Consider the following 21,452-nt stretch of genomic DNA (forward strand, 5'->3'; position numbering starts at 1 on the left):
GGGCAATACTTCAGGTTTTAAAAAGTTGCGGAAGGATAATAGCGGTATTGCGGAAAGACGGAAAATCTCGTCATTGGCGGGGAAGCGTTTTCTCTTAATTGACGAGATATCTCGTCAATGGCGGGGAAAGAGTTAATGGATTCTGCCAACAAAGCGATATTTCTGAATGGCCTGAGACCAGAATTAAGTGGATTTGAAGCGAAATAATTTTATGAATGTATAATTTGTGCAGAGAGAGTTCGGTTAACATCATTTATTTTTGACACATGCAGCGTTTAGCGGCTTGTGTATCTGAGCTTTTCATATACCGTCTTGGTGTAAATAACAAAAACACAAAGTGAACATCATGCACACCATATTATTTGTTTAGACATCATGTAACATCGGCAATCTGAGTGGCCTGGGTTTGATTTTACAACAATGTTGTTTGTGTGCAAAACTTTTCAAATTCACAAAAGGAAAACTTTTCATTTGTTTATTATATTGAAGTGTGTCGTAAACAAACTTTCAGCACTTTGTGTTCATGTCAAGTGTTTTCCTGTCTGCCCTAAAAGAAAGGAAGGGCAGGGATTTCATTGCGAGTGCATGAGAGGAATAACAATGGAATACAGATTGGCAGAGAGACTGGCACAGACATACACAGCAAATACTGACTCTCTTTGTCAAGAGTAAGAGGATCAGCATTTGTGGCCTAGCTGTGGTTGATAATTTATAGAAATGTATAAAAACATATATTTTTATTTTCTCTAAAAATGGGCCTTACTTATGCTTTTCCTCCCTCTAATGCAGGAGTGGGGAACCCTGGGTCCTGGAGGGCCACTGTCCTGCAGAGTTTAGTTCCAACCCTAACCAAACACACCTGAATTTCAATTCCAAGTAATCCTGAAGATTTTTCAGGTGTGTTTAATTAGGGTTGAAACTAAACTCTGCAGGACAATGGCCCTCCAGGACCAGGGTTCCCCACCCCTGCTCTAATGCCACCTTCAAATAGCAATATCAAATCATCACTGGCAAATTGTGGTTTTGGCATACTGTGATGAAAAAGAAATTAAGAAATTAATTAGCTGATTAATAAAATGGACACTGCCTTCAATACTATTATGTTTTGTCCCAATATTCTGTCTCAGGGGTTTTCAAACTTTTTTGTCAACCGAACCCTTTGACCTAAATTTTTTTTTCTTGAAGTAGTCCCTGCGATTTTATAATTGTTTCAATAATTTAAATGGAAATATTTCAATAATTTAATAGCTTATTTGCATGTTTACCTTCATTGGTATTTTACATTTTATTTTATTTTACATTTATTGCGATCATTAACTGTTATTGGACATATTTATATATATATATATATATTATGTTAGGAAATGTTTTATTTCAATTTTTTTTTATAAAATTTTTTACATTTTATGATTTAAAGGAAAACACCACCATTTTCAATATTTTATTATGTTCTTACCTCAATTTAGACAAGTTAATATATACCTATCTTTATTCAATGCATGCGCTTAATCTCTGTACAGCGCATTGTGAATGTGTTAGCATTTCATCCCTGTTTGGATCCTAAGGAATGAATGGGACTAGGCTAAATGCTAACACATTCATGATGCACTGTACAAAGATTAAGTGCACGCATTGAGAAAAAGAGAGATATGTATTAATTTGTCTAAGTTGAGGTAAAAACATACTAAAATATTGAAAACGGTGGTGTATTAATTGTTTTAAATCAACTCATGAACCACGTGTAATTCCCCCACAGTTTTGGAAACCTGGTCTCAATGGGAAATTGTATAAATTGTATTGATCAAACCATTGCACAAGGTAATTCAAGATATAATATCTGGTCTTATTCTTTAGATTTCAGAGATCTATGTAAGCGGTGAGTCAGGTGACCTCACAGCGAAAGAGAAACTGTTAATATGGAGTCAACAGGCCACAGAGGGCTATCCCGGTCTGCGCTGCGTCAATTTCTCCTCCTGCTGGAGCGACGGACGCTTATTCAACGCCATTCTGCACAGATACAGGTACAAGCACAAACTTATTTAAGTAGAATCAGTGCGCAGTTTAGTCATAGACACATATAAGGATATCAACACTTATTAATCTCTTGCCATTGTGATTTTTAGGCCGGACCTGATAGACATGGATGTAGTCGCACGACAGAGCAACCGCGAGAATCTAGAACAGGCCTTCGAGATTGCTGAGTCATTAGGTGTAACACAACTTCTAGACGCTGAAGGTAACATTGGTCTTTTGCTTTAGTAATTTAGCAAATCTGATTCATACCCTCCACCTGATATTAGTGCTTGGCCACCTTTTCAATACCTTTATTGTCTCTCTACACCAGATGTAGATGTGTCGTCGCCAGACGAGAAGTCTGTCATCACATACGTCTCCTCAATCTATGATGCTTTCCCAAAGATCCCAGATGGTGGCATTGCAGCACATGTATGTTCATTGTTCACTGAGTATTCGACTGCTTATTGTTTCAGTCACATGTCCTTTTTCTTTCATGTAAGCTTCATTTCTCTTTATCTAATCTCTTCTTTTTTCTGTTGTTTAAGGATGTTGACCAGCGATGGGGTGAGTACCAGTCTGGATTCTCTTCTCTGCTGCAGTGGACCAGGCAACATACGGCCCTCATGGCCAACAGGAGCTTCCCCCACAATCCCGTGGAACTTAAGGTGAGATTAATAAGTAAGCAACATATAAAAAGAGACAGTGGCTCATAAAAAATAGGGATTCATTTGCTATACAGTAATCCTAAAACATATGCTAATAACAATGAACATCTATTTTGAAGTACTGAATGAAATGCAATCTATGATGCCTTGAATTTCTGCCTCTGGAGCAGTTGTAATTCAAAGTGTGGGAATATCAAGGGTTTAATTCATTACAACGGCAAATGCTAATCACAGTTTAACTTGATCCTACCTGGCTGTTTACCAAAGGTCTTCTTTTCCCCAGGCACTTTACAATGAATATGTCCACTTTAAGGAAACAGAGATCCCTGCCAAGGAGGGAGAGAAGACCCACATCGAACAACTTTACAAGCTTCTGGAGGTGAGAGAAATGTTATGATGATAAAAGACTGAGGTTGACCTTGATTCTGCAGCTAAATGTGGGATTCACTGTTCACAAGAGGCACGGTGGAGCTGTGCATGAACAGATTCAGGCCGTTTCCATGTTGGAGGGGTGGAATAATGAAAGCAAAATGGGAACATGCATGCACGTATACAGAAACACGGTTATAATGCTTGTTTTCATGTTTAATAAGATTGATGCTTATGGATTTTGTTTAGACGTGGATAGAGTTCGGGCGTATTAAGCTTCCCCAAGGGCTACATCCTAACGACTTGGAGGAGGAATGGGGAAAACTGATCCTGGAGATGCTGGAGAGAGAAAAGGCAATGAGACCTGCTGTGGAGAGGTAAGTGACCACATCTACAAAAAGAGAACTTGTGAGATGATGCTTGCATTTATTTGAATGAGGTTAAAGGAATACTTCACTTTTTATAATTTTTTTTGATAATTTACTCATCCCATGTCATCCAAGATGTTTATGTCTGTCTTTGTTCAGTCGAGAAGAAATTAAGTTTTTTGAGGAAAACATTCCAGGATTTTTCTCCATATAGTGGACTTTGTAAACCACAACGGTTTAGAGTTTCAATGCAGTTTAACCACCGTTTTTTTAAGTGGCCAGCCAGTGCCAGCATTTTATATGATTTTCTTATTTAAATAAGTAAACATACAATATATCAAATAAAAGAGAAGACCCTTTGTTTTTTTTAAACAAAAAGTTTCATTCTATCTTTATTTTGTTCTCTTCTTATCACCTCTCAAATATGGTAGGTTTCTTAAAAAATACTACATTTTGAAGAAAAAGATGAGATAATTGCATTTTTGTAAAGGACTTTTGTTAGAGACTAGATTCAGAATGACTATTAAAACCATACACAGAGTTTTGGATCAGTGTATGCTTCAGTGTTTTTTATGTTGGGTAAGAGCGCCACCTCGTGTATAATAGCGGAAATATGGGTCGCCATAAAAACTCCTCATTGGCAATCAGTTTTCACTTAATAGTGCTCTTAAGAGTTAAATTTGTAGTTTCAATGCAGCTTCAGATGGCTCTAAACTATCCCAACCGTGGCATAAGGGCTTTATCAATAATATTTTCACCAAAAAAAAACAAAAAAATCTAGCTTGACCTTACGTGTTACATAATCCCGTCGAAAAATCACACATGACGTATGTGAAACAAATGCTTCAGTGTTTACAAGTGTGGAGAAAGAGGACCGTTCCGACGTTGTTGTATGTGGAATGATACTAATTAATGTCTTTGTGTCAGTTTATTGGGTAATACATAAGGTTGCGCTGGTGCGTCACACAGCTAGTGCAAGATGAGAAGTTGTGGTAAAAAAAATATAATTCTGGCGAAAATGATGGTAGTTTTGCTAGATAAGACCCTTTTGCCCCGTTAGGGATCGTTTAGAGCTTTCTGAAAAGCTGCATTGAAACTGCAATTTTAAACTGCATTTAACTCTTTCCCCGCCAGCGTTTTTTTTTTAACTTGCCAGCCAGCGCCAGCATTTTTCATATTTTTCACAAAAGTTTAATGCCTTCCAGAAAATGTTCTTCTTTAAATATATAAACAAGCAATATATCAAATGAAAGAACAGACCCTCTGCTTTCAAAAAAAAAAAAGTTTCATCCTACCTTCATTAGTTCTCTTTTTATCACCTCTCAAATATGGGAAGGTTTCTTCAAAAACACAAATTTTTGAGCAAAAAGCTGAGATAATTTTTGATAGAGATCCCATTCAGAGGGATCTTAAAAACCATACACAGAGTTCTTTCTCTTTCATGTGAGGCGCTACTTCCGGGTTGTATAAGTTGCGGAAGTGTGCCTGGTGGATAATAGCGGCATTGCGGAAAGCCAAAAATTCTCGTCATTGGCAGGGAAGCGTTTTTTCTTAATTGAGGAGTTATCTCGTCAATGGGGGCGAAAGGGTTAAACTATAAACTGTCCACTATATGGAGGGAAAATCCTGGAAAGTTTTCCTCAAAAACTTAATTTCTTCTCGACTGAACAAAGAAAGACATAAACATCCTGGATGGCATTGGGGTAAGCAAAATATCAGGATTTTTCTTTTTGTGAAAGTGAAGTATTCGTTTAAGTACTTGATGAATTGCTGAATGTAACCATGTCGTTGTGGATATTTTGCTAGGTTGGAGTCACTTCTGCAAAAGGCTAATAAGATCCAGAACATGGCTCTGGATTGTGAAGAGAAACTCACACTGGCCAAAAACACTTTGCAGGCTGTAAGTAGACTTATTGTTGCAGTAGTACAGTAATGGTGCTTTTCCTTTGCTGGTACCCCACTTTGCTTTTGGGGGCTTTTCCACTTGGTACAGTACGTAGTACTCGATACTTTATTTAGTACCACCTCGGTTGGGGTTCCAAGCGAGCTGAGCTAATACTAAAACGTGACGTAAGAACACTGTAGATCACTGATTGGTCTGAGAGAATCGTCACTGCCAGCGTCATTGCTAAACGTAAGACTAGCTTTACCTTCGTGCTTGCGCTTTCTCGAGCAAACCTGTTTTCATCTCTGGTCTCTGCTTTGTTGTAAGATCCGAAACTCCCTTTTAGCGGTATAAAACATCCACAGGCTGAGAATCAGGAATACCGCAGTGTTTTCCAGATTTGCAGTTCGTGGCGGCACATCCGTGAAACGCACATCCGCATGTATGCACGGCATTTTTGCAACTTAGCAGAGCGTGTCAACTAACATCGTGAAAGACAGAGGTAAAGTAATAAATGCGATGTGCAAACATCTATTTGTGGTGGTCGATTGTGATTTTGACAAATAAATGAATGTATGAGAAACACTGCATTCCAACGATGCTCGTTCCCACTTTTTGTATGATGTCAAAGCAATAGCAGCGCATAATCCCTCCCACTTTGAAGTGGTACTAAACTCAATGGAAAACAACCTAACCAAGCCAAAGTGAAGTGAGCTGACACAATTTCACCCGTGGGATACTATGCAATGGAAAAGTGCCATAATAAGCATTTGATACACTGTACTTCACACAAATATTATACAAAATAGTCTTTATCAGTAGTTGTTAAAATTAAATGAATTGGTGGACTGATATAACTCTTAGCTCACCTGACTTGGATGAATTTTTTTTAGCTTGTAGCAACGCATTCTGGGGAAGCTTTTTGCGTTATTCTGCATTATAATTTGGCCAACTTAAAACTGTGTAGGTGTTTGAATTCTTGTTTTCTTCTTTCCAACCACAGGACGTGTCTAATCTTGAGAACGGACAGCCGGTGCGATGTGAGAATGAAATGGGGTTGTATCTGCAGGACTGTGAAGGCTTGGTCAGACAGCTTCACCATGAACTGCAGGTCCTCAGAGATGAGAAATACTACCAAGTTGAGCAGCTGGCATTCAGGTAATAAAGAAAAGAGAGTGAGAAAAGCAGGGCGGATGTCGCCTGTGGATGATGAAAGAGAGAATGAATACATCAGTCAATAGTTTCGTTCTGTCTTGTAGGGTATCGTGTCTGCAGGAGGAGCTGGTCTCCCTACGCCTGCAGTGCGCCAGTGTGTACAGAAAGGGTAATTTTTCTACAGGAGGTCTGTTGGGAGAGCACACCGGTCAGAAGGGGTCTGCAGGCAGCTTGGCTACATTGGGAGCACAGACACTGCTGGGAGCAGCGGGCGCGGTGGCATCCCTGCTTAGACGGCCGATGTCTCGCGCAGACCTGGTCGCCATGTCGTCTTCAGAGGATGAAGGGAGCTTGAGGTTCATCTACGAGCTGCTGGGTTGGGTGGAAGAGACGCAGGACCTGCTGGAGCGGGCTGAGTGGGGTTCAGACCTGCCATCTGTCGAACAACACCTGCAGGACCATCACATCATTCACACGGCAGTCGAGGGTCTTTTGAATAGCCTCAAAGAGGCACAAAACTACAAGGTATGTTAAAGATTTTTTGGTTGTAAAATGATGTGGATGGTCTTATAATAAATAATACACATGTATTTCACTTGTTTTCCAGTCAAGGGTCTCGCCTAATTTACGTAGCAGTTACTCCGAAACTCTATCCAAGCTGGAGAACCAGTATTGCAAACTGCTCGTGAGTATTTATCTTCAAATATTAAAGTAAAGCAGATGTATGTGAGTATATTAAAGTTTATTGCTCCCTAATCCCATCAGGGTGTGACAGAGCGTGTCTACACATACAAAGGCATAATGCCTGAGTGTGTCATGAATAAGATCGTTGAACAACCACAAAAACACAAAAACCTCCTTAATACAACCAAATCAGTTCGACATAAAGACTAACAATAGTTCAAAGGAGCTGTGGGGCCGTGGGTTTTAACCACGGGGATGGCATCAGACTAAGCAGTCATATGGCTGATGTTGTGAATGTGTTTTTGTATCGTCGCAGGAACATTCGTCATGGCGACTGCGTTGCCTGGAGAGCCTTCGAGCTTTTGTGTCCCAGTGCACCGAGGAGCTGATCTGGCTGAATGAGAGGGAGGAGGAGGAGCTGGCGTTCGACTGGAGCGATGGCAATACCAACATGGCTGCCAAAAAAGAGCAATATGCTGTAAGACTGAATCTGTAGCACTCAGATGTAGAAAAGAACTACTGCTAATCTGTTACTGGTTTAGTACTTTGTTTACCTTGTATAAAGAGTTATTATGTATTATATAATAACGCATTATTTTAGTTGTAATGTTAATGCAGATTAAGATTGTAAGATTGTTTTTATAATTGACTTTCCTCAGGAAATGAGGTCAGAGCTGGAGGAGAAACAGGAAGTGATGCGCTCCCTCCAGGAGACAGCTGACCACCTGCGTCATGAGAACCATCCAGCCAAACAAACCGTAGAGGTGAGCTGTTAACCAAGCCCCTAGTTTGACACCTCTTTTGTGACCCTGTCTATGAAATTCAGATTTGAAACATCAAAGTTTGATTTCAGTAATTGGATTCACATTGATTTCAGTCTTTGACATGATCGTACTCAGTCAATATTAAAGATATGAAGGTTATATTTTCACAGAATTTTCTCTACATTATGTAGGATAATTTTATGTAGAAAAAAGTTAATCACTTCACATGCAGGGTCACAATTTCACTTGTAATAACATTTAAGAGAAAAGCTAATCTAAAAATTAAGACTTGTCATAATTTATTCATTTATGTTGTTTAGTTTTGGTGTTTCTGATGAAGAAATTAATCAAATGATATCTTCCTGACATTCATTTGTATTGTTTCCTTTCATAGGCTTACAGTGCTGCCCTGCAGACGCAGTGGCAGTGGGTGAAAGAGCTTTGCATATGTGTGGAGCAACATCTCAAGGACAACACTGCCTACTTCCAGGTACTGAGTCGAGCCTTTATTTTTTAAGTTTGTTTCCACTTGAAATGTGTTTTTATATGTCACGTCTGTTTTATAGTTCATGAGTGATGCACGGGACTGTGAGAGCTATCTACGCCAGCTTCAGGACACCATTAAGAGACAATACACCTGTGATAAAAACAGCAGACTCGCCAGATTAGAGGACCTGCTGCAGGACTCAATGGTGAGCCATCCTGCTGTACCCCTCAGTTATATCATTCTTTTAAAGGAAAACACCACCGTTTTTCAATATTTTACTATGTTCTTACCTCAACTTAGATAAATTAATACATACCTATCTTTTATCAATGCGTGCACTTAATCTTTGTACAGCGCATCGTAAATGTGTTATCATTTAGCCTAGCCCCATTCATTCTTTAGGATCCAAACAGGGATGAATTTAGAAGGCACCAAACACTTCCATGTTTTCTCTATTTTACATGAGTAGTTACACAAGTAAGTATTGTGGCACATTATAAAATAAAGCGGATAAAAAAATGAAAAATATATTGTATGGCGGAAGAGTACTTAGTTTGCAGCACTTTGACCCCGGCGCAGTAACATCATCACTTCTGACTACTCCCCCTCTCGCTCAAACTTCCTTCAATATTACTGCAAACGAGGTCGAAGTGCTTAAAAAATTATTACGTTTTATTTTGTGCCACCATATTTACTCATGTAACAGTCTTTAAATAGGGAAAACATGGAAGTGTTTGGTGGCTTCTTACTTCATCCCTGTTTGGATCCTAAGGAATGAATGGAACTAGGCTAAACGCTAACACATTCAAAACGCGCTGTACAAAGATTAAGTGCATCTTTATAAAAAAGAATGGGTGAATTAATTTGTCTAAGTTGAGGTAAGAACATAGTTAAATATTGAAAAAATGTGTTGTTTCCCTTAAACTTGATAATTTTAGTGCTTTATAATCAGCTGTAATGTACAGTTTAAGAATTTGTAGGCTTGAGCTCTACTGTATACAACAGATGGGATCATGAGAGAAGGGTTGAATTTTGGACATATCCTCCATGGTCATATGGAGGAGAGCTGGCACAAATATTGCGTTGTAGTTTAATAAAATACTAATAAATATCCTCAGTAGTAGCACTTTGTGAGTGTTATTCATACAATATAAAGGTGTTTTAATTGAGAAATTATATTTTTGAAATCCATCTTTTAATATTTTTACCATCATTTTTCAAGTGTTATTGTTGTAAATACCTCAATTGTTGTGTTTGAGTTCATGCTGTGCATTGGCATGTAGTAACACACATTCATATTGAGAGCATAATGCTGTCTTCAGTTCTTTTCTGCTTGTGTTTTCCAAAACCAATGAATCTCTAATAAACTTTTCATGGCAGTGTCATGATGTCCTGTACCGTATACTGATACACAGCTCATTAATGTAACCAAAGTTAAGCATGGGGTAAATATCAGTGATGGTCTATAATTTCCCTTAGGCTAATTTGAAAGTCAATGATCTGCAATATTATCATGGGAGCACATTTGAGTAAAGGTTTATTTGACATTTAGTATGAAAAATTGTTAATAATGGGGGAAAGCAATTATGAAGACTTAGCAGAGAATCAAATTCAAACCAAACTCTGAAATCTGATTGGATGAGCAGCATATAAAGTAATGTCATTTTCTAATAGCAAGAAGCTTATTTCTTTTTTGAACTGTAAGGCTTTCTTTGTTACGGTTTTCCTCAGGAGGAGAAAGAACAGCTGATTGAATACCGCAGTACCGTGGCCAGCCTTGTAGGCCGGGCCAAGTCCGTGGTTCAGCTCCGACCGCGCAGCGCTGATAGTAACCTGGGCACCACGACACCCATTCGCACCATCTGTGACTATCGACAAATAGAGGTATGTGACACTGCATATATCTTACAGTCACAATCGACTCGCTTCGTCTTTCTTACCACATCACAACCCTGCATTGATTCCTCTTAAGAACTGATCTAAGGTCACACTGATCTAGGATTTACATTGAACTGTGGGTAACATCAGATGCGAGTTTAACGTTTTGCACAAGTAGATTACATACTAAGTCAACGCAAAGACGCAATCAGACGCGTCCTCGCGTGGGGCAATGCGAATGACGTGATATGGGCGGCGTGTTTGCCGCGAAAACACGCGCTATTCACCTCAATTATTACAAATATTCAACTCAAGCTAAAAATTTGCATAACACGGCGTTAATTTCCGCGAGTAATCTAGAGCGAGTAACACGATGCCCCGCATTTGGTGTGTACGTAGCATTACACTTAAAGGGATAGTTCACCCAAAAAATGAAAATTCATAATTTACTGTCGTTCTAAACTTGTATGATTTTCTTTATTCTGTTGAACACAAAATAAGATATTTTGCTAAATGATGACATCCAGACAGTTGACGGTGCCCATAGTAGGAAATCAAATGTTATGTAAGTCAATGGGTCCTGTTAACTGTGTAGTTACCATCATTTATCTAAATATATTTTTGTGTATTCAACAGAAGTAAGAAACTCATACAGGTTTAGAACGACATGAGGGGGGGGAACGATGACAGAATTTTTATTTTTGGGGTGAACTGTCCCTTTAAATCAATGCACAGAATTTTTTTCTTTTTTGGTGTTATTTAATAAATCTGGATTAAATCTGAAAAGTAAATGTGATCCTAATTCAGTTTTTTCGAGCGTTTACTGGCTCTTTCAGTCCTACACCACCTGAATACTTTTTTTTGCCTTGCATTGTCTCCACTCAGAGCACCATTCAAACACATTTTCTGTTGCAAAACCTACTAAGATACTATGCTGGCTACTGTCAACAAATGACATTGACGAATATGCACCTTACTAGGTTTTAAAACAGAGCTTCATAGATTCTTTGAAACATGGTATTTCCTTTAGTCACATAGTGATGATACCCTACTTCAAGACATCATTGAGATAGCAGTAGGTAGCTGTAAATGTAAATCCAGAATCTAAATAGTGAGCCATATAGCTGCCACAAGCACATTATCTCCCTTAACGTATTAAAGAAAGCTTTAAGTAATACTTGAGAAGAGATATAGGGAGTTTTGTCTGACCTAACTTTATATGAGAAATGCTGAGAAATAGTGCGATGTTAAAATGAAACATCATTAATATGCAACGCCAGTCATTTATTATTACTTGTTGTGGAGCTATGAAGAAACAGTATATATTGTATACAAGGTATGTGTTCTAGTCAAACAAAGAATTCTGGGAAATAGTAGGTAGGTTTAGCAATACTATAAGCCATAAACCACACACTTGACCCCTTTGTGAATTGAAATAAAGTACTGCCATTTATTTAATATCAATCTGTATGCCGAATACTCATGAATGCACTCAATCATACTTCAAGCTGTGGCCCAGTTTCTTTCTTTCATCTTGATCATATTAGCTCAGGCAGACGAGGTTTAATAAATGCCCAAAATAATATTTTTCTCCTTCCTTACTCCCCCTCCCACCCCTTTCTCTGTCCAAACCCAATCCTTCTGTTTTCTTTATCCCTTTATTTAACCCTTGTTTCTCTCTCGTTCCCCTCCTTTTCCTCTCCTCTGTATGTGTGTCTGCTGAAATGGGCAAGGCTGACTCTCAGGTACTATTGCCGCCCGTTCTTCTCCTCTGACCTTTGCTCTCTGGCCTGGCCCTGCACACAAGGGACCTCAGCTTCATCTTAGGCATCCCATATACAGTTCATTGCTCATTCTTGTTTAGCAGTACCTTTTGACCTAACTTTGATAAAAGGGATGATACATTCAATATTATATGTTCTGCATAGACCTCAAAAAGCATTGGGAAAATTGTTTTATTCTTAAAAATAATTTCCAAAATATTTTTTTATTCATTTTTTATTCATTTTTCAAGATTTGTGTGTTTTGTAGGTTAGTTTGAATTAGATGAAAGGAAAAATATTTGTTCATAAAAAGTTTTATTGTTAGAAGATCATCATAGCACCCACGTTTAAAGTCATTTGACTTAACCCCTGTGTTTACTTCATGAAGTTATTGTCATAAAATAAAACTAATATGATTTTTGACAAAAAAACCTGTTTAAGTTACACAAAACATGACATGGTCCTCACTGCAGAACACGACATCCAGGGGGCGAGGTTGGATCTAGATCCAACTCCTCCTACTTTATATACTTTGCTCCGCTAGATAAACCAGCATATTTGCGTTGGTGCAGCTAGCAATAAGTTGCAACCCGTTGTCGCCAAAGTTTATAGGTCTATGTTTGTTTAATAATATAGTTGAGAAAGAACATTCAGTATATTAATTTCTAAATTACATTTCATTCATTATGCATATCTATACTGTATTCATTCATAGGCAGTGGCGACTCGTAACTGCTCTTCCGAGGGACGCAAATTCAAAATAAGAGTTTGGATTGTCATGTGTGTTGCTCGTGTTTTTAAAATATGTGTTTGTTGCGTCATGTGAACCATGTGAATCACGTGTTTTGTCAAAATAAGTGCCTGCTGCACACTCGTCATAACCGTTTATGATAAAAGAGACGCTCACGTTCACAAAATACACGTAAGACACTCCCTTAACAGTAAACTCTGATTACACATGAGATTATGGGAGGATCTGGCAAACGTTAGCGTTTCTTTCAGCATAAACTCTTTAGACGCGTCTGCAGCAGGCACTTATTTTGACAAGACACGTGATGCACATAGGTTCACTCGACACGGACTACATACATGTTGTGACGAACTTCACATCCTGCGCCCCGAAAAAATAAGTCACTGGCCGCCACTGTTCGTAGGCATTATCCTGCCCCTGGTTAGATGACTCGTAGTACTCGGATAAGCGTGTGTTGTTGTTTGCTTTTACTCCAAAACATTATAACAAAAACCTTGCGTTTCTTCCGGAAGGCACTACTTTTATTGGAGTAAAGTTTGTTTTTCCGTCAAAAAAATTTAGTTACGACTCAATGCGGAAATGGTAACACAACATCATGTGTCCTGTGGTAAAAATCCTGACCAATCAAAATGCAGTAGGATTCGATCTGGATCCAACCCCGCCCCCTGGATGTCGTGTTCTGCAGTGAGGCACTACTAATAAGAGATTTTAAGCAATGTCTGTCACACCACTGACTTCCATAGTTTAGTCATAGTTACAACATGAGGGGTGGGTAAATGATGACAGAATTTTTATTTTTGGGTTAACTACCCCTTTAAATACAATGTTATTGTAAAGTGTTACCCATATTTTTAACCAAAACATGAATATTTCAACCAAAATAATAATATGTATTTAATAGGGTATTGATAGTATACTGCATAACAGGAATGGCAATAATGTGAAATAGCACTCATGTAATGCGTACTGTATAAAGATGCTGTTTTCCCAAAAAGACAATTTTTGGTTCCAAATTGTGCTCTCATAAAGTGAACAAATATAAGTCGGGCAGGTGGATTATGGGACACCAGCTTCATAGTGGGAGAATGTTGCATGCCAATTTTGAATTGAGTATTATCAGTCAAAAGCAAATGCATCTAATTTGGGACCATGATGTGCTCTGTGTGCAAGGGATAGGGAGAGAGAGAAAGTGCTCTCATATCTTCTCTTCGATTTTTAATTTGCTTGAATCATTCAGTATGCTTTCAGTTTTATGTTGCCTAATGGTTATCGATGGCCTTCAACTATAAAGTTAGCCAGGGCAAAGCTTGAGTGACAAGCGTTTTCAACACTAAATTAAAGATGAGTATTTTCAACTAAATTTTTGCTGGATTAGTAGTGCAGAAAGGCATTATTTCACAACATTCATATTCCAAATAACTCAACTCATATGAAGGCCATTAGCATAAACATCATCATCAAATTAATATGTTGATTTGCTTACTTTTCAATCAGCAACCATCAATGCTTATTTGCAGTTTTTTAAAACTTCTGTCCTTTACCCACTATGTTTTTATTTTTTGTTTCCCACTCCATGCATCCCTATCTCTCTCTGTGTGTCTCTCTCTCTCTCTCTCTCTCTCTCTCTCTCTCTCTCTCTCTCTCTCTCTCTCTCTCTCTCTCTCTCTCTCTCTCTCTCTCTCTCTCTCTCTCTCTCTCTCTCTCTCTCTCTCTCTCACACCTGCTCAGATCACCATCAGTAAAGGAGAAGAGTGTGTATTGGAGGATAACTCTCAGAGGACTAAGTGGAAGGTCATCAGTCCGTCAGGAAATGAGGCCATGGTACCATCTGTGTGTTTCACTGTCCCTCCACCCAATCAGGAGGCCATTGACACTGCCAGCAGGTACAACACATACACCCTTACTGCTCCCTACTGAACGTTAATGAGGATCCACATTGAGAAGCTGTGGTTGTGAGCAATGTTGGCCCAGTAAGAAACTACTTTACAACGACCCACAACCATCTATTAACAAGCTAATAACCAGTCAACCCTTTAGCCATGTTGCAACTAGTAATTTGGCATTGAGCTTTAAAGTTACTGCTTTCTGATAAAACCCTTTAACCCAATAATGCACCCTTAGGGGTGTTTTTGATGTAAAAGTTTCTGTAGCTCGTTTGGTAGGGCATTGCATTGGCAATGCAAAGGTCAAGGGTTCTTGTTCCTCAAGGAAATGCACATGCTGCTAAAAAGGTCCCTTTCGATAAAAGCGTGTGCCGAATGTAAATAATTTTAGTCTTTTTTTCTTAATTTTTTCCTGCCTTGTTGTTTAATTGCAGTGTTTTTGTCTGTATACAGAATGGAGCAGATGTATCAGAACGTCATGTCTCTGTGGCACCAGCTACATGTTAACATGAAGAGCGTTGTTTCCTGGCACTACCTGCAGAAAGACATACAAAATATTTCCTCTTGGAGTTTAGACAAAGTTCGTACCAGATATCTGAATTAATTCCCCATAATTCTAATAAAAAAAATTTATTTCAATAATACCTTTATCCTTCCACCGTAGATGCGCTTGCAGGCCCCGGCAGAACGACAGCAAGCTTTAGACAACCTGGACACACATCTTTCCGACTTCCTGACGGACAGTCGCGAAAGCTCCCTTTTCACACCGGCTGAGCGACGTGACCTAGAGGGGGAAGCTGAGAACTGTCGTGAACATTGTCAAACGCTGCTGGTCTCTCTAGAGACGGGTAAGACGATGTTTGCATATAAATCAGTTGCATGCTGTGAAACCCTATGGGAAATGATGCTAAGCATTTTTTCTGATGTCTTTCAGTGGAGAAAGATGAGTCGGTCTCTCGCGCCTATCTCTCTGAGCTGCAGAGCATCAAGTCACTTCTGGAGGATGCAGAGAGCAGACTCATGCGTGGCATACAGGCTCCACAAGCTAGCAGTATATCAGGAGATGTGGTAGACTGTGTAGTTCACATAGCAGAGCAAGAGGTGAGTGATGACTTGTACAACAGCGGCCTCTATTGGTCTGTATGTATAGGATGGAGGACAAAAAATGACTTAAGTGTATAAAAATGAATAAATGCATAAATAAATAAATGTAGAAATACATAAATAAATAAATGAATAAATGCAGGAATAAATAAGTAATTAACTAAATGCAAAAATAAATAAATGTAGAAATACATAAATAAATAAATGAATAAATACATAAATGCAGAAATAAATAAATACATGTAGAAATACAGAAATGAATAATAAATAAATGCATAAATAAATAAATAAATAAATGTAGAAATACAGAAATAAATAAATGAATAAATACATAAATGCAGAAATAAATAAGTAATTAATTAAATTCAGACATAAATAAATATATATAAGGTTTTGTCAAAAGTATAAACTTTTACTTTTATTATTTTTGCACCACTTCATTAATTTCTACATTTATGTATGTATTTCTACGTGTATTTATGTATTTCTACAATTATTTGTCCATTTCTACATTTAGTTATTTCTGTTTTTCTGCATTTATGTATTTATTCATTTATTTATTACTGTATTTCTACATGTATTTATTTATTTATTTCTGCATTTAATTAATTACTTATTTATTCCTCCATTTATTTATTTATATTTTTATTTATTTATGTATTTCTACATTTATTTGTGCATTTCTACATTTATTTATTTATGTTTTTCTGCATTTATGTATTTATTCATTTACTTATTACTGTATTTCTACATGTATTTATTTATTTATTTCTGCATTTAATTAATTACTTATTTATTCCTGCATTTATTTATTTATTTACGTATTTCTACATTTATTTATTTATTTATGCATTTATTTATTTATTTATTTATATACACTTAAGTCATTTTTCATCCTCCATAGTATTTGACCTCATATACATAAAAACATTTGGCTTAAATCAGTTACTGTCATTGTGGTATAACTAAATAATAAGGATTAAAATATTTTTGTATATTAATGTTGCAGAAGCTACAGCAGGATCTTAAAGGTCTTCAGTCAGATATAAGTGAGGTGTCGCGTCGCTGTGTGACGTTCTTTGAGGAGAAACCCACCTCGTCCAGCGTGCCTGTTCTGCGCTCTGAGCTCAACCTGGCTGTGGAGCACATTGAGAAACTCAACTCGCTCTCATCTGTTTATCTGTACAAGTCAGTACGCTTGCCCTCACCTGTTCAGTAGATACTCATCTTCCATTGCAAATACAAGCTTGAACTGAGTGTTCTGTTTCCTGCCAGATTAAAGACGGTGGATGTGTTGATGAGAAGTCTGCAGGCAGCTGAAAGTCAGGTGAAAAAGTTTGAGAGTCGACTGAGTGAAGAAGATATCGTGCCTGCTGATACCGCTGCAATTCACGCCTTAGGAGAGCAGTTAAAGGTGAGACATACAGAAGCGTTTATTGCTTGTTACATCAGCTAGCCCAGCTAACTAGTCACACTAGTGTGCCTGGTGCCTTCAAATTGAACTACAACTAAGTTGTTTGTCATACTCTTTCAGAAATGGCATTCAGAGCTTCAAGAACAGGATCACATCTTCCAGACTCTGAATTTGGAGGTCCAGAAGGCTCGTGAGGCTGGGAACCAGCTCAGCCAGCTCCACCCCGACCGCAGCCCCGAACTGGAGCGCTACCAGGAGAAAGCACACCAGCTCGCTGAGAGATGGAACGGAGTACACAAGCAAATGGAGACACGGTGAGTTGATTAGAGGTGGAAAGAAACCAGTAACGGTATTAAGTCAAGTGGTTTGTTCAAATTGTAAGATGAAACTTAATGGCTTCCAGGCAAGCGGATCTGGAGTTGCTGGGTTCAGTGTTGCAGCAGTACAGAGAAGGACACGACTCTCTCATCCGCTGGATAGAGGAGACCACGGAAAGACAGGAAAACACACAGCCAGAGCAGACGGATAGCAGAGCTCTCTCAGAGCAGCTCGCACAACAAACGGTAAGATTGATAGACAGACAGAGAGATAGACTGACTGATTAGTTTGATGGTAATAGACAGACAAGGATCGATTTTGTGATAGACAGACATTCAGACATCGCTGGATGGATGATGGATTGATAGACAGACATGTATTGATTTACCAATAGAGAGACAGACTGACAGACAAGGCAGACAGACAGACAGATTGAGACTGATTACTTATATACAGACAGACAGACACATACTTGTAGATGATAGACAGAAAGATACAGTAAATGATAAACAGACAGACAGATACAGTACATGATAGAACGATAGAGAGACAGATACAGTACATGATACACAGACAGACAGACAGATACAGTAGATGACGTATAGACAGACAGATACATAAGATTATAGACAGACAGACAGACAGACAGACAGACAGACAGATAGAGGAGATGATTGACAGACAGATACAGTAGATGATACACAGATAGACAGACATATACAGTAGATGACAGACAGACAGACAGATACATTAGATGACAGACAGACAGATAAAGTAGATTATACACAGACAGACAGACATATACAGTAGATGACGTATAGACAGACAGATACATAAGATGATAGACAGACAGACAGACAGACAGATACAGGAGATGATTGACAGACAGATACAGTAGATGATACACAGATAGACAGACATATACAGTAGATGACATACACACAGACAGATACATTAGATGAAAGACAGACAGACAGACATACACATTAGATGATAGACAGACAGACAGATACAGTACATGATAGACAGACAAATACAGTAGATGACAGACAGACAGATACAGTACATGGTAGACAGACAGATATATAGACACAGACAGACAGATACAATAGATAACATACAAAGAGACAGATACATTAGATGATAGACAGACAGCCACATACAGTACATGATAGACAGACAGATACAGTAGATGATAGGTAGATGGATTTATGGATGGATGGATAGATGATAGATGGATGGATGGATGGATGGATGGATGGACAGACATGGAATATTTATTGATGATAGACAGACAGACGGAAACAAATCTAGTATTTTCAACTATAAACTTTCATCTGTTTTTCTGCAGGCCTTGGTGGCTGAGATTGAACAGAACCAGACCAAACTGGATGAGTGCCAGACGCAATCTAAACATTACTGCTCTGCTGTTAAGGTAAAATACTCTGTGAAGAGTCTACTGCTACTGCTTACTGTCATTCTGACATCCATCAGGGATACAAACTGACACTCTTTAAACAGTTGCCCTATACTTGTGTTTACACACTGTCTCCCTGTCTGAATTAGGACTATGAACTTCAGCTTATGACGTTTAGAGCTTTTGTAGAATCAACCCAGAAATCCCCTGTGAAAAGGAGAAGGATGCACTCTTCATCAGATGTGATCACTCAAGAGGTAATAATAGAAGAAACCAGGCTGATTCTACATATACTGCAATGTGATACTAAACATAGATAATAACATTTTTCCATTGCTTTTTTAAGTTTATGGATCTACGCACACGATACACAGCTCTAGTGACCCTGACAACACAACATGTAAAGTACATTAGCGATGCACTACGGCGACTGGAAGAGGAAGAGGTGTGTTATCAGACATTTTTAAGCATCGTACTTTTTTAAGTTCTTGAAGTATGTTTTTAAAAAAATGATGGGTCATTTAATTAATATTTTTGTAAGTTAAACATAAATGCTTCTCTTTTGTGGTACAGAAAGAGGTAGAAGAGGAGAAGCAGGCGCGGGTCGGGCAGGTCTCAGAGCTGCTCGGTTGGACGAAAGGTCTGCAGGATCGAGCTGGCAGATCTTCAGAGCCATCACTTGCTGCACAGCTGGTAAAGTTACAAGTATTTTTTGGTACTATCTAGACAATAGTATAGTAGTTTAATAGCGTTGAAAACATCTGTCTCAATTGTAGGCCATAAGTGAGCAGTTGGCAGGTAAAAAAGAAGAGGTTGCTGAAGCAATAAGAAGCACACAAGTCTTCCTGATGTCAAAGCAGGCCAGCAAGTAAGTCTTACTACCTTCAGGACACAATGACCTTCAAACTTTGATACTACATTTGATCAAGGCAAAACATCTATGTATGTTTAGATATCTATGTATGTAGATACCACTTTTCAGAAGGCATTAGGGTGGTCTTTTTTCCAAACAAAGCTGCACACAAAAGTCTCCATGCAGTTTAATGAATTTGTATTCAAATGAATGCTTTTTACAATGTTGCAGTTTCAAAGCAGCTATACAAGAAAATAAAAGAAAATCATAGGAAACTTATCAAATACTGTATATACATATATTATATGAATTAAATAGAAAATTTAATTATATAAGAAATATAGTATAACATACATATAAATATCTATTACAAAATAATATCTATTATATACTAGAATAGAATAGGGAGGCAGGTCGTCTCTTTTATATTTACATGGAAGTATTTGTAAATAAAAATAATGTATTATTAATATTGCAGCTGTTATTATTCACAAATTCACTTGTTTGTATAGCAATGCGATCATTGAAAACATGGGAAATCAAATTTAATGTTACTATGTTTTAATAATCCTTTTTAAACAATTAATTATTATTTAATTATTCATGACCATACCACAGTTTAAAAACCGCATCCACCTCTAACGCCCAATAAATGTTAAATAAGCATGAACATACGGTATAGTTATTAATGCAGCCCATGTGTCCTCAGGTTGTCTGCAGAAGAGCGGGCACAGGTGACCTCCCAACTGGATGAACTCACAGCCACCTACACTCAACTGTGTGACAGCTCTGCTGCCCAGTTACAACAACTGGAGCAACAGCTGGCTAAAGAGGAGGAACGCAAGGTACAGTTAGTCCGGCAAGAAGTCGCAGCTTTTTTAATCTTGGCCAAAGCAAGCTTCAACGGCGACATGCTTCAAGCAATGCTTTTGAAATATATTGCTTTGAATATGAGGTGTCAAACCCCAGTCCTGGGGGGTGCATTGTCCTGCAGACCCTAGGTCCATTTTCCTTCTTGCAGGACTGAGATTTGACACCTTTGCTTTAAGTAATGATCTTTGTTATGGTCAGTTTGCTAAAGAAATATTTCAGCGGTGTGTATGCGTGAGTGAATCACTTTTATGTTGCCTGTCACGTGTGGTTTAACATCCATCACCATCCTCATAGACCTCACAGACATTTTACTTACCAGCTATAACAGATTAATAGCATGGTGTGAAATCATTTCCATTTAGCTAATGTCATGTCATCATCCACACCATCCTTCTTTGTCATTTTAATCACATTTGCTTAAATGCAACTCATCAGTTCATCAGAGTAGAATAGTAGCAGCTTTTGCCCTCAAAAAACGCTTGTATAGCAACTTTAGTGTGTAAAGAAGCCACTTTTGCTTTGTAGTTTTTCTTTTTTAGTCGCAAAGCGTTGGGTTTCTCTTTAAAGAGTTTCCATTTTATTCACAGTCATTTCATTTTGTTAAGGCACATGTAGGCATCATTATTTGCCTTAACGTGATTTTATCCACGTTTTGTTGACATGCAGCCACAGGCATCATTGATGTATGAATTCATACATCAGTCATTATGTGTAGTAGTTACTGTACTGTGTGAACAACGGTGTGTTTGAATGCGTAAAAGTTTAAAAACCAAACCGTTTGAACAGATAGAGATCCTAGGGACTG

The 21,452-nt window shown here is 38.1% G+C and overlaps 1 protein-coding gene across 12 annotated transcripts in view; it reads left to right on the plus strand.

Moving 5' to 3' along the window:
- macf1a (microtubule actin crosslinking factor 1a) overlaps window positions 1–21,452 on the plus strand; it is a 181,465-nt gene that overhangs the window by 81,898 nt on the left and 78,115 nt on the right. For all 12 annotated transcript variants that reach the window (XM_073812743.1, XM_065292458.2, XM_065292460.2 and 9 more), the window contains 29 exons: window positions 1,855–2,021; window positions 2,124–2,236; window positions 2,345–2,445; window positions 2,562–2,681; window positions 2,965–3,060; window positions 3,300–3,427; window positions 5,225–5,318; window positions 6,307–6,461; window positions 6,563–6,983; window positions 7,066–7,143; window positions 7,459–7,620; window positions 7,802–7,906; window positions 8,301–8,396; window positions 8,473–8,598; window positions 10,125–10,277; window positions 14,514–14,668; window positions 15,122–15,248; window positions 15,333–15,516; window positions 15,603–15,769; window positions 16,782–16,960; window positions 17,048–17,186; window positions 17,307–17,500; window positions 17,590–17,749; window positions 18,856–18,939; window positions 19,071–19,178; window positions 19,268–19,366; window positions 19,495–19,614; window positions 19,698–19,789; window positions 20,484–20,619. In XM_073812743.1, the coding sequence (XP_073668844.1) occupies window positions 1,855–2,021; window positions 2,124–2,236; window positions 2,345–2,445; window positions 2,562–2,681; window positions 2,965–3,060; window positions 3,300–3,427; window positions 5,225–5,318; window positions 6,307–6,461; window positions 6,563–6,983; window positions 7,066–7,143; window positions 7,459–7,620; window positions 7,802–7,906; window positions 8,301–8,396; window positions 8,473–8,598; window positions 10,125–10,277; window positions 14,514–14,668; window positions 15,122–15,248; window positions 15,333–15,516; window positions 15,603–15,769; window positions 16,782–16,960; window positions 17,048–17,186; window positions 17,307–17,500; window positions 17,590–17,749; window positions 18,856–18,939; window positions 19,071–19,178; window positions 19,268–19,366; window positions 19,495–19,614; window positions 19,698–19,789; window positions 20,484–20,619 (4,059 nt within the window). The remainder of the gene's footprint in view (window positions 1–1,854; window positions 2,022–2,123; window positions 2,237–2,344; window positions 2,446–2,561; window positions 2,682–2,964; window positions 3,061–3,299; window positions 3,428–5,224; window positions 5,319–6,306; window positions 6,462–6,562; window positions 6,984–7,065; window positions 7,144–7,458; window positions 7,621–7,801; window positions 7,907–8,300; window positions 8,397–8,472; window positions 8,599–10,124; window positions 10,278–14,513; window positions 14,669–15,121; window positions 15,249–15,332; window positions 15,517–15,602; window positions 15,770–16,781; window positions 16,961–17,047; window positions 17,187–17,306; window positions 17,501–17,589; window positions 17,750–18,855; window positions 18,940–19,070; window positions 19,179–19,267; window positions 19,367–19,494; window positions 19,615–19,697; window positions 19,790–20,483; window positions 20,620–21,452) is intronic.

Source organism: Paramisgurnus dabryanus, chromosome 19, assembly GCF_030506205.2.
Source record: "Paramisgurnus dabryanus chromosome 19, PD_genome_1.1, whole genome shotgun sequence".
NCBI classification, from domain to species: domain Eukaryota; kingdom Metazoa; phylum Chordata; class Actinopteri; order Cypriniformes; family Cobitidae; genus Paramisgurnus; species Paramisgurnus dabryanus.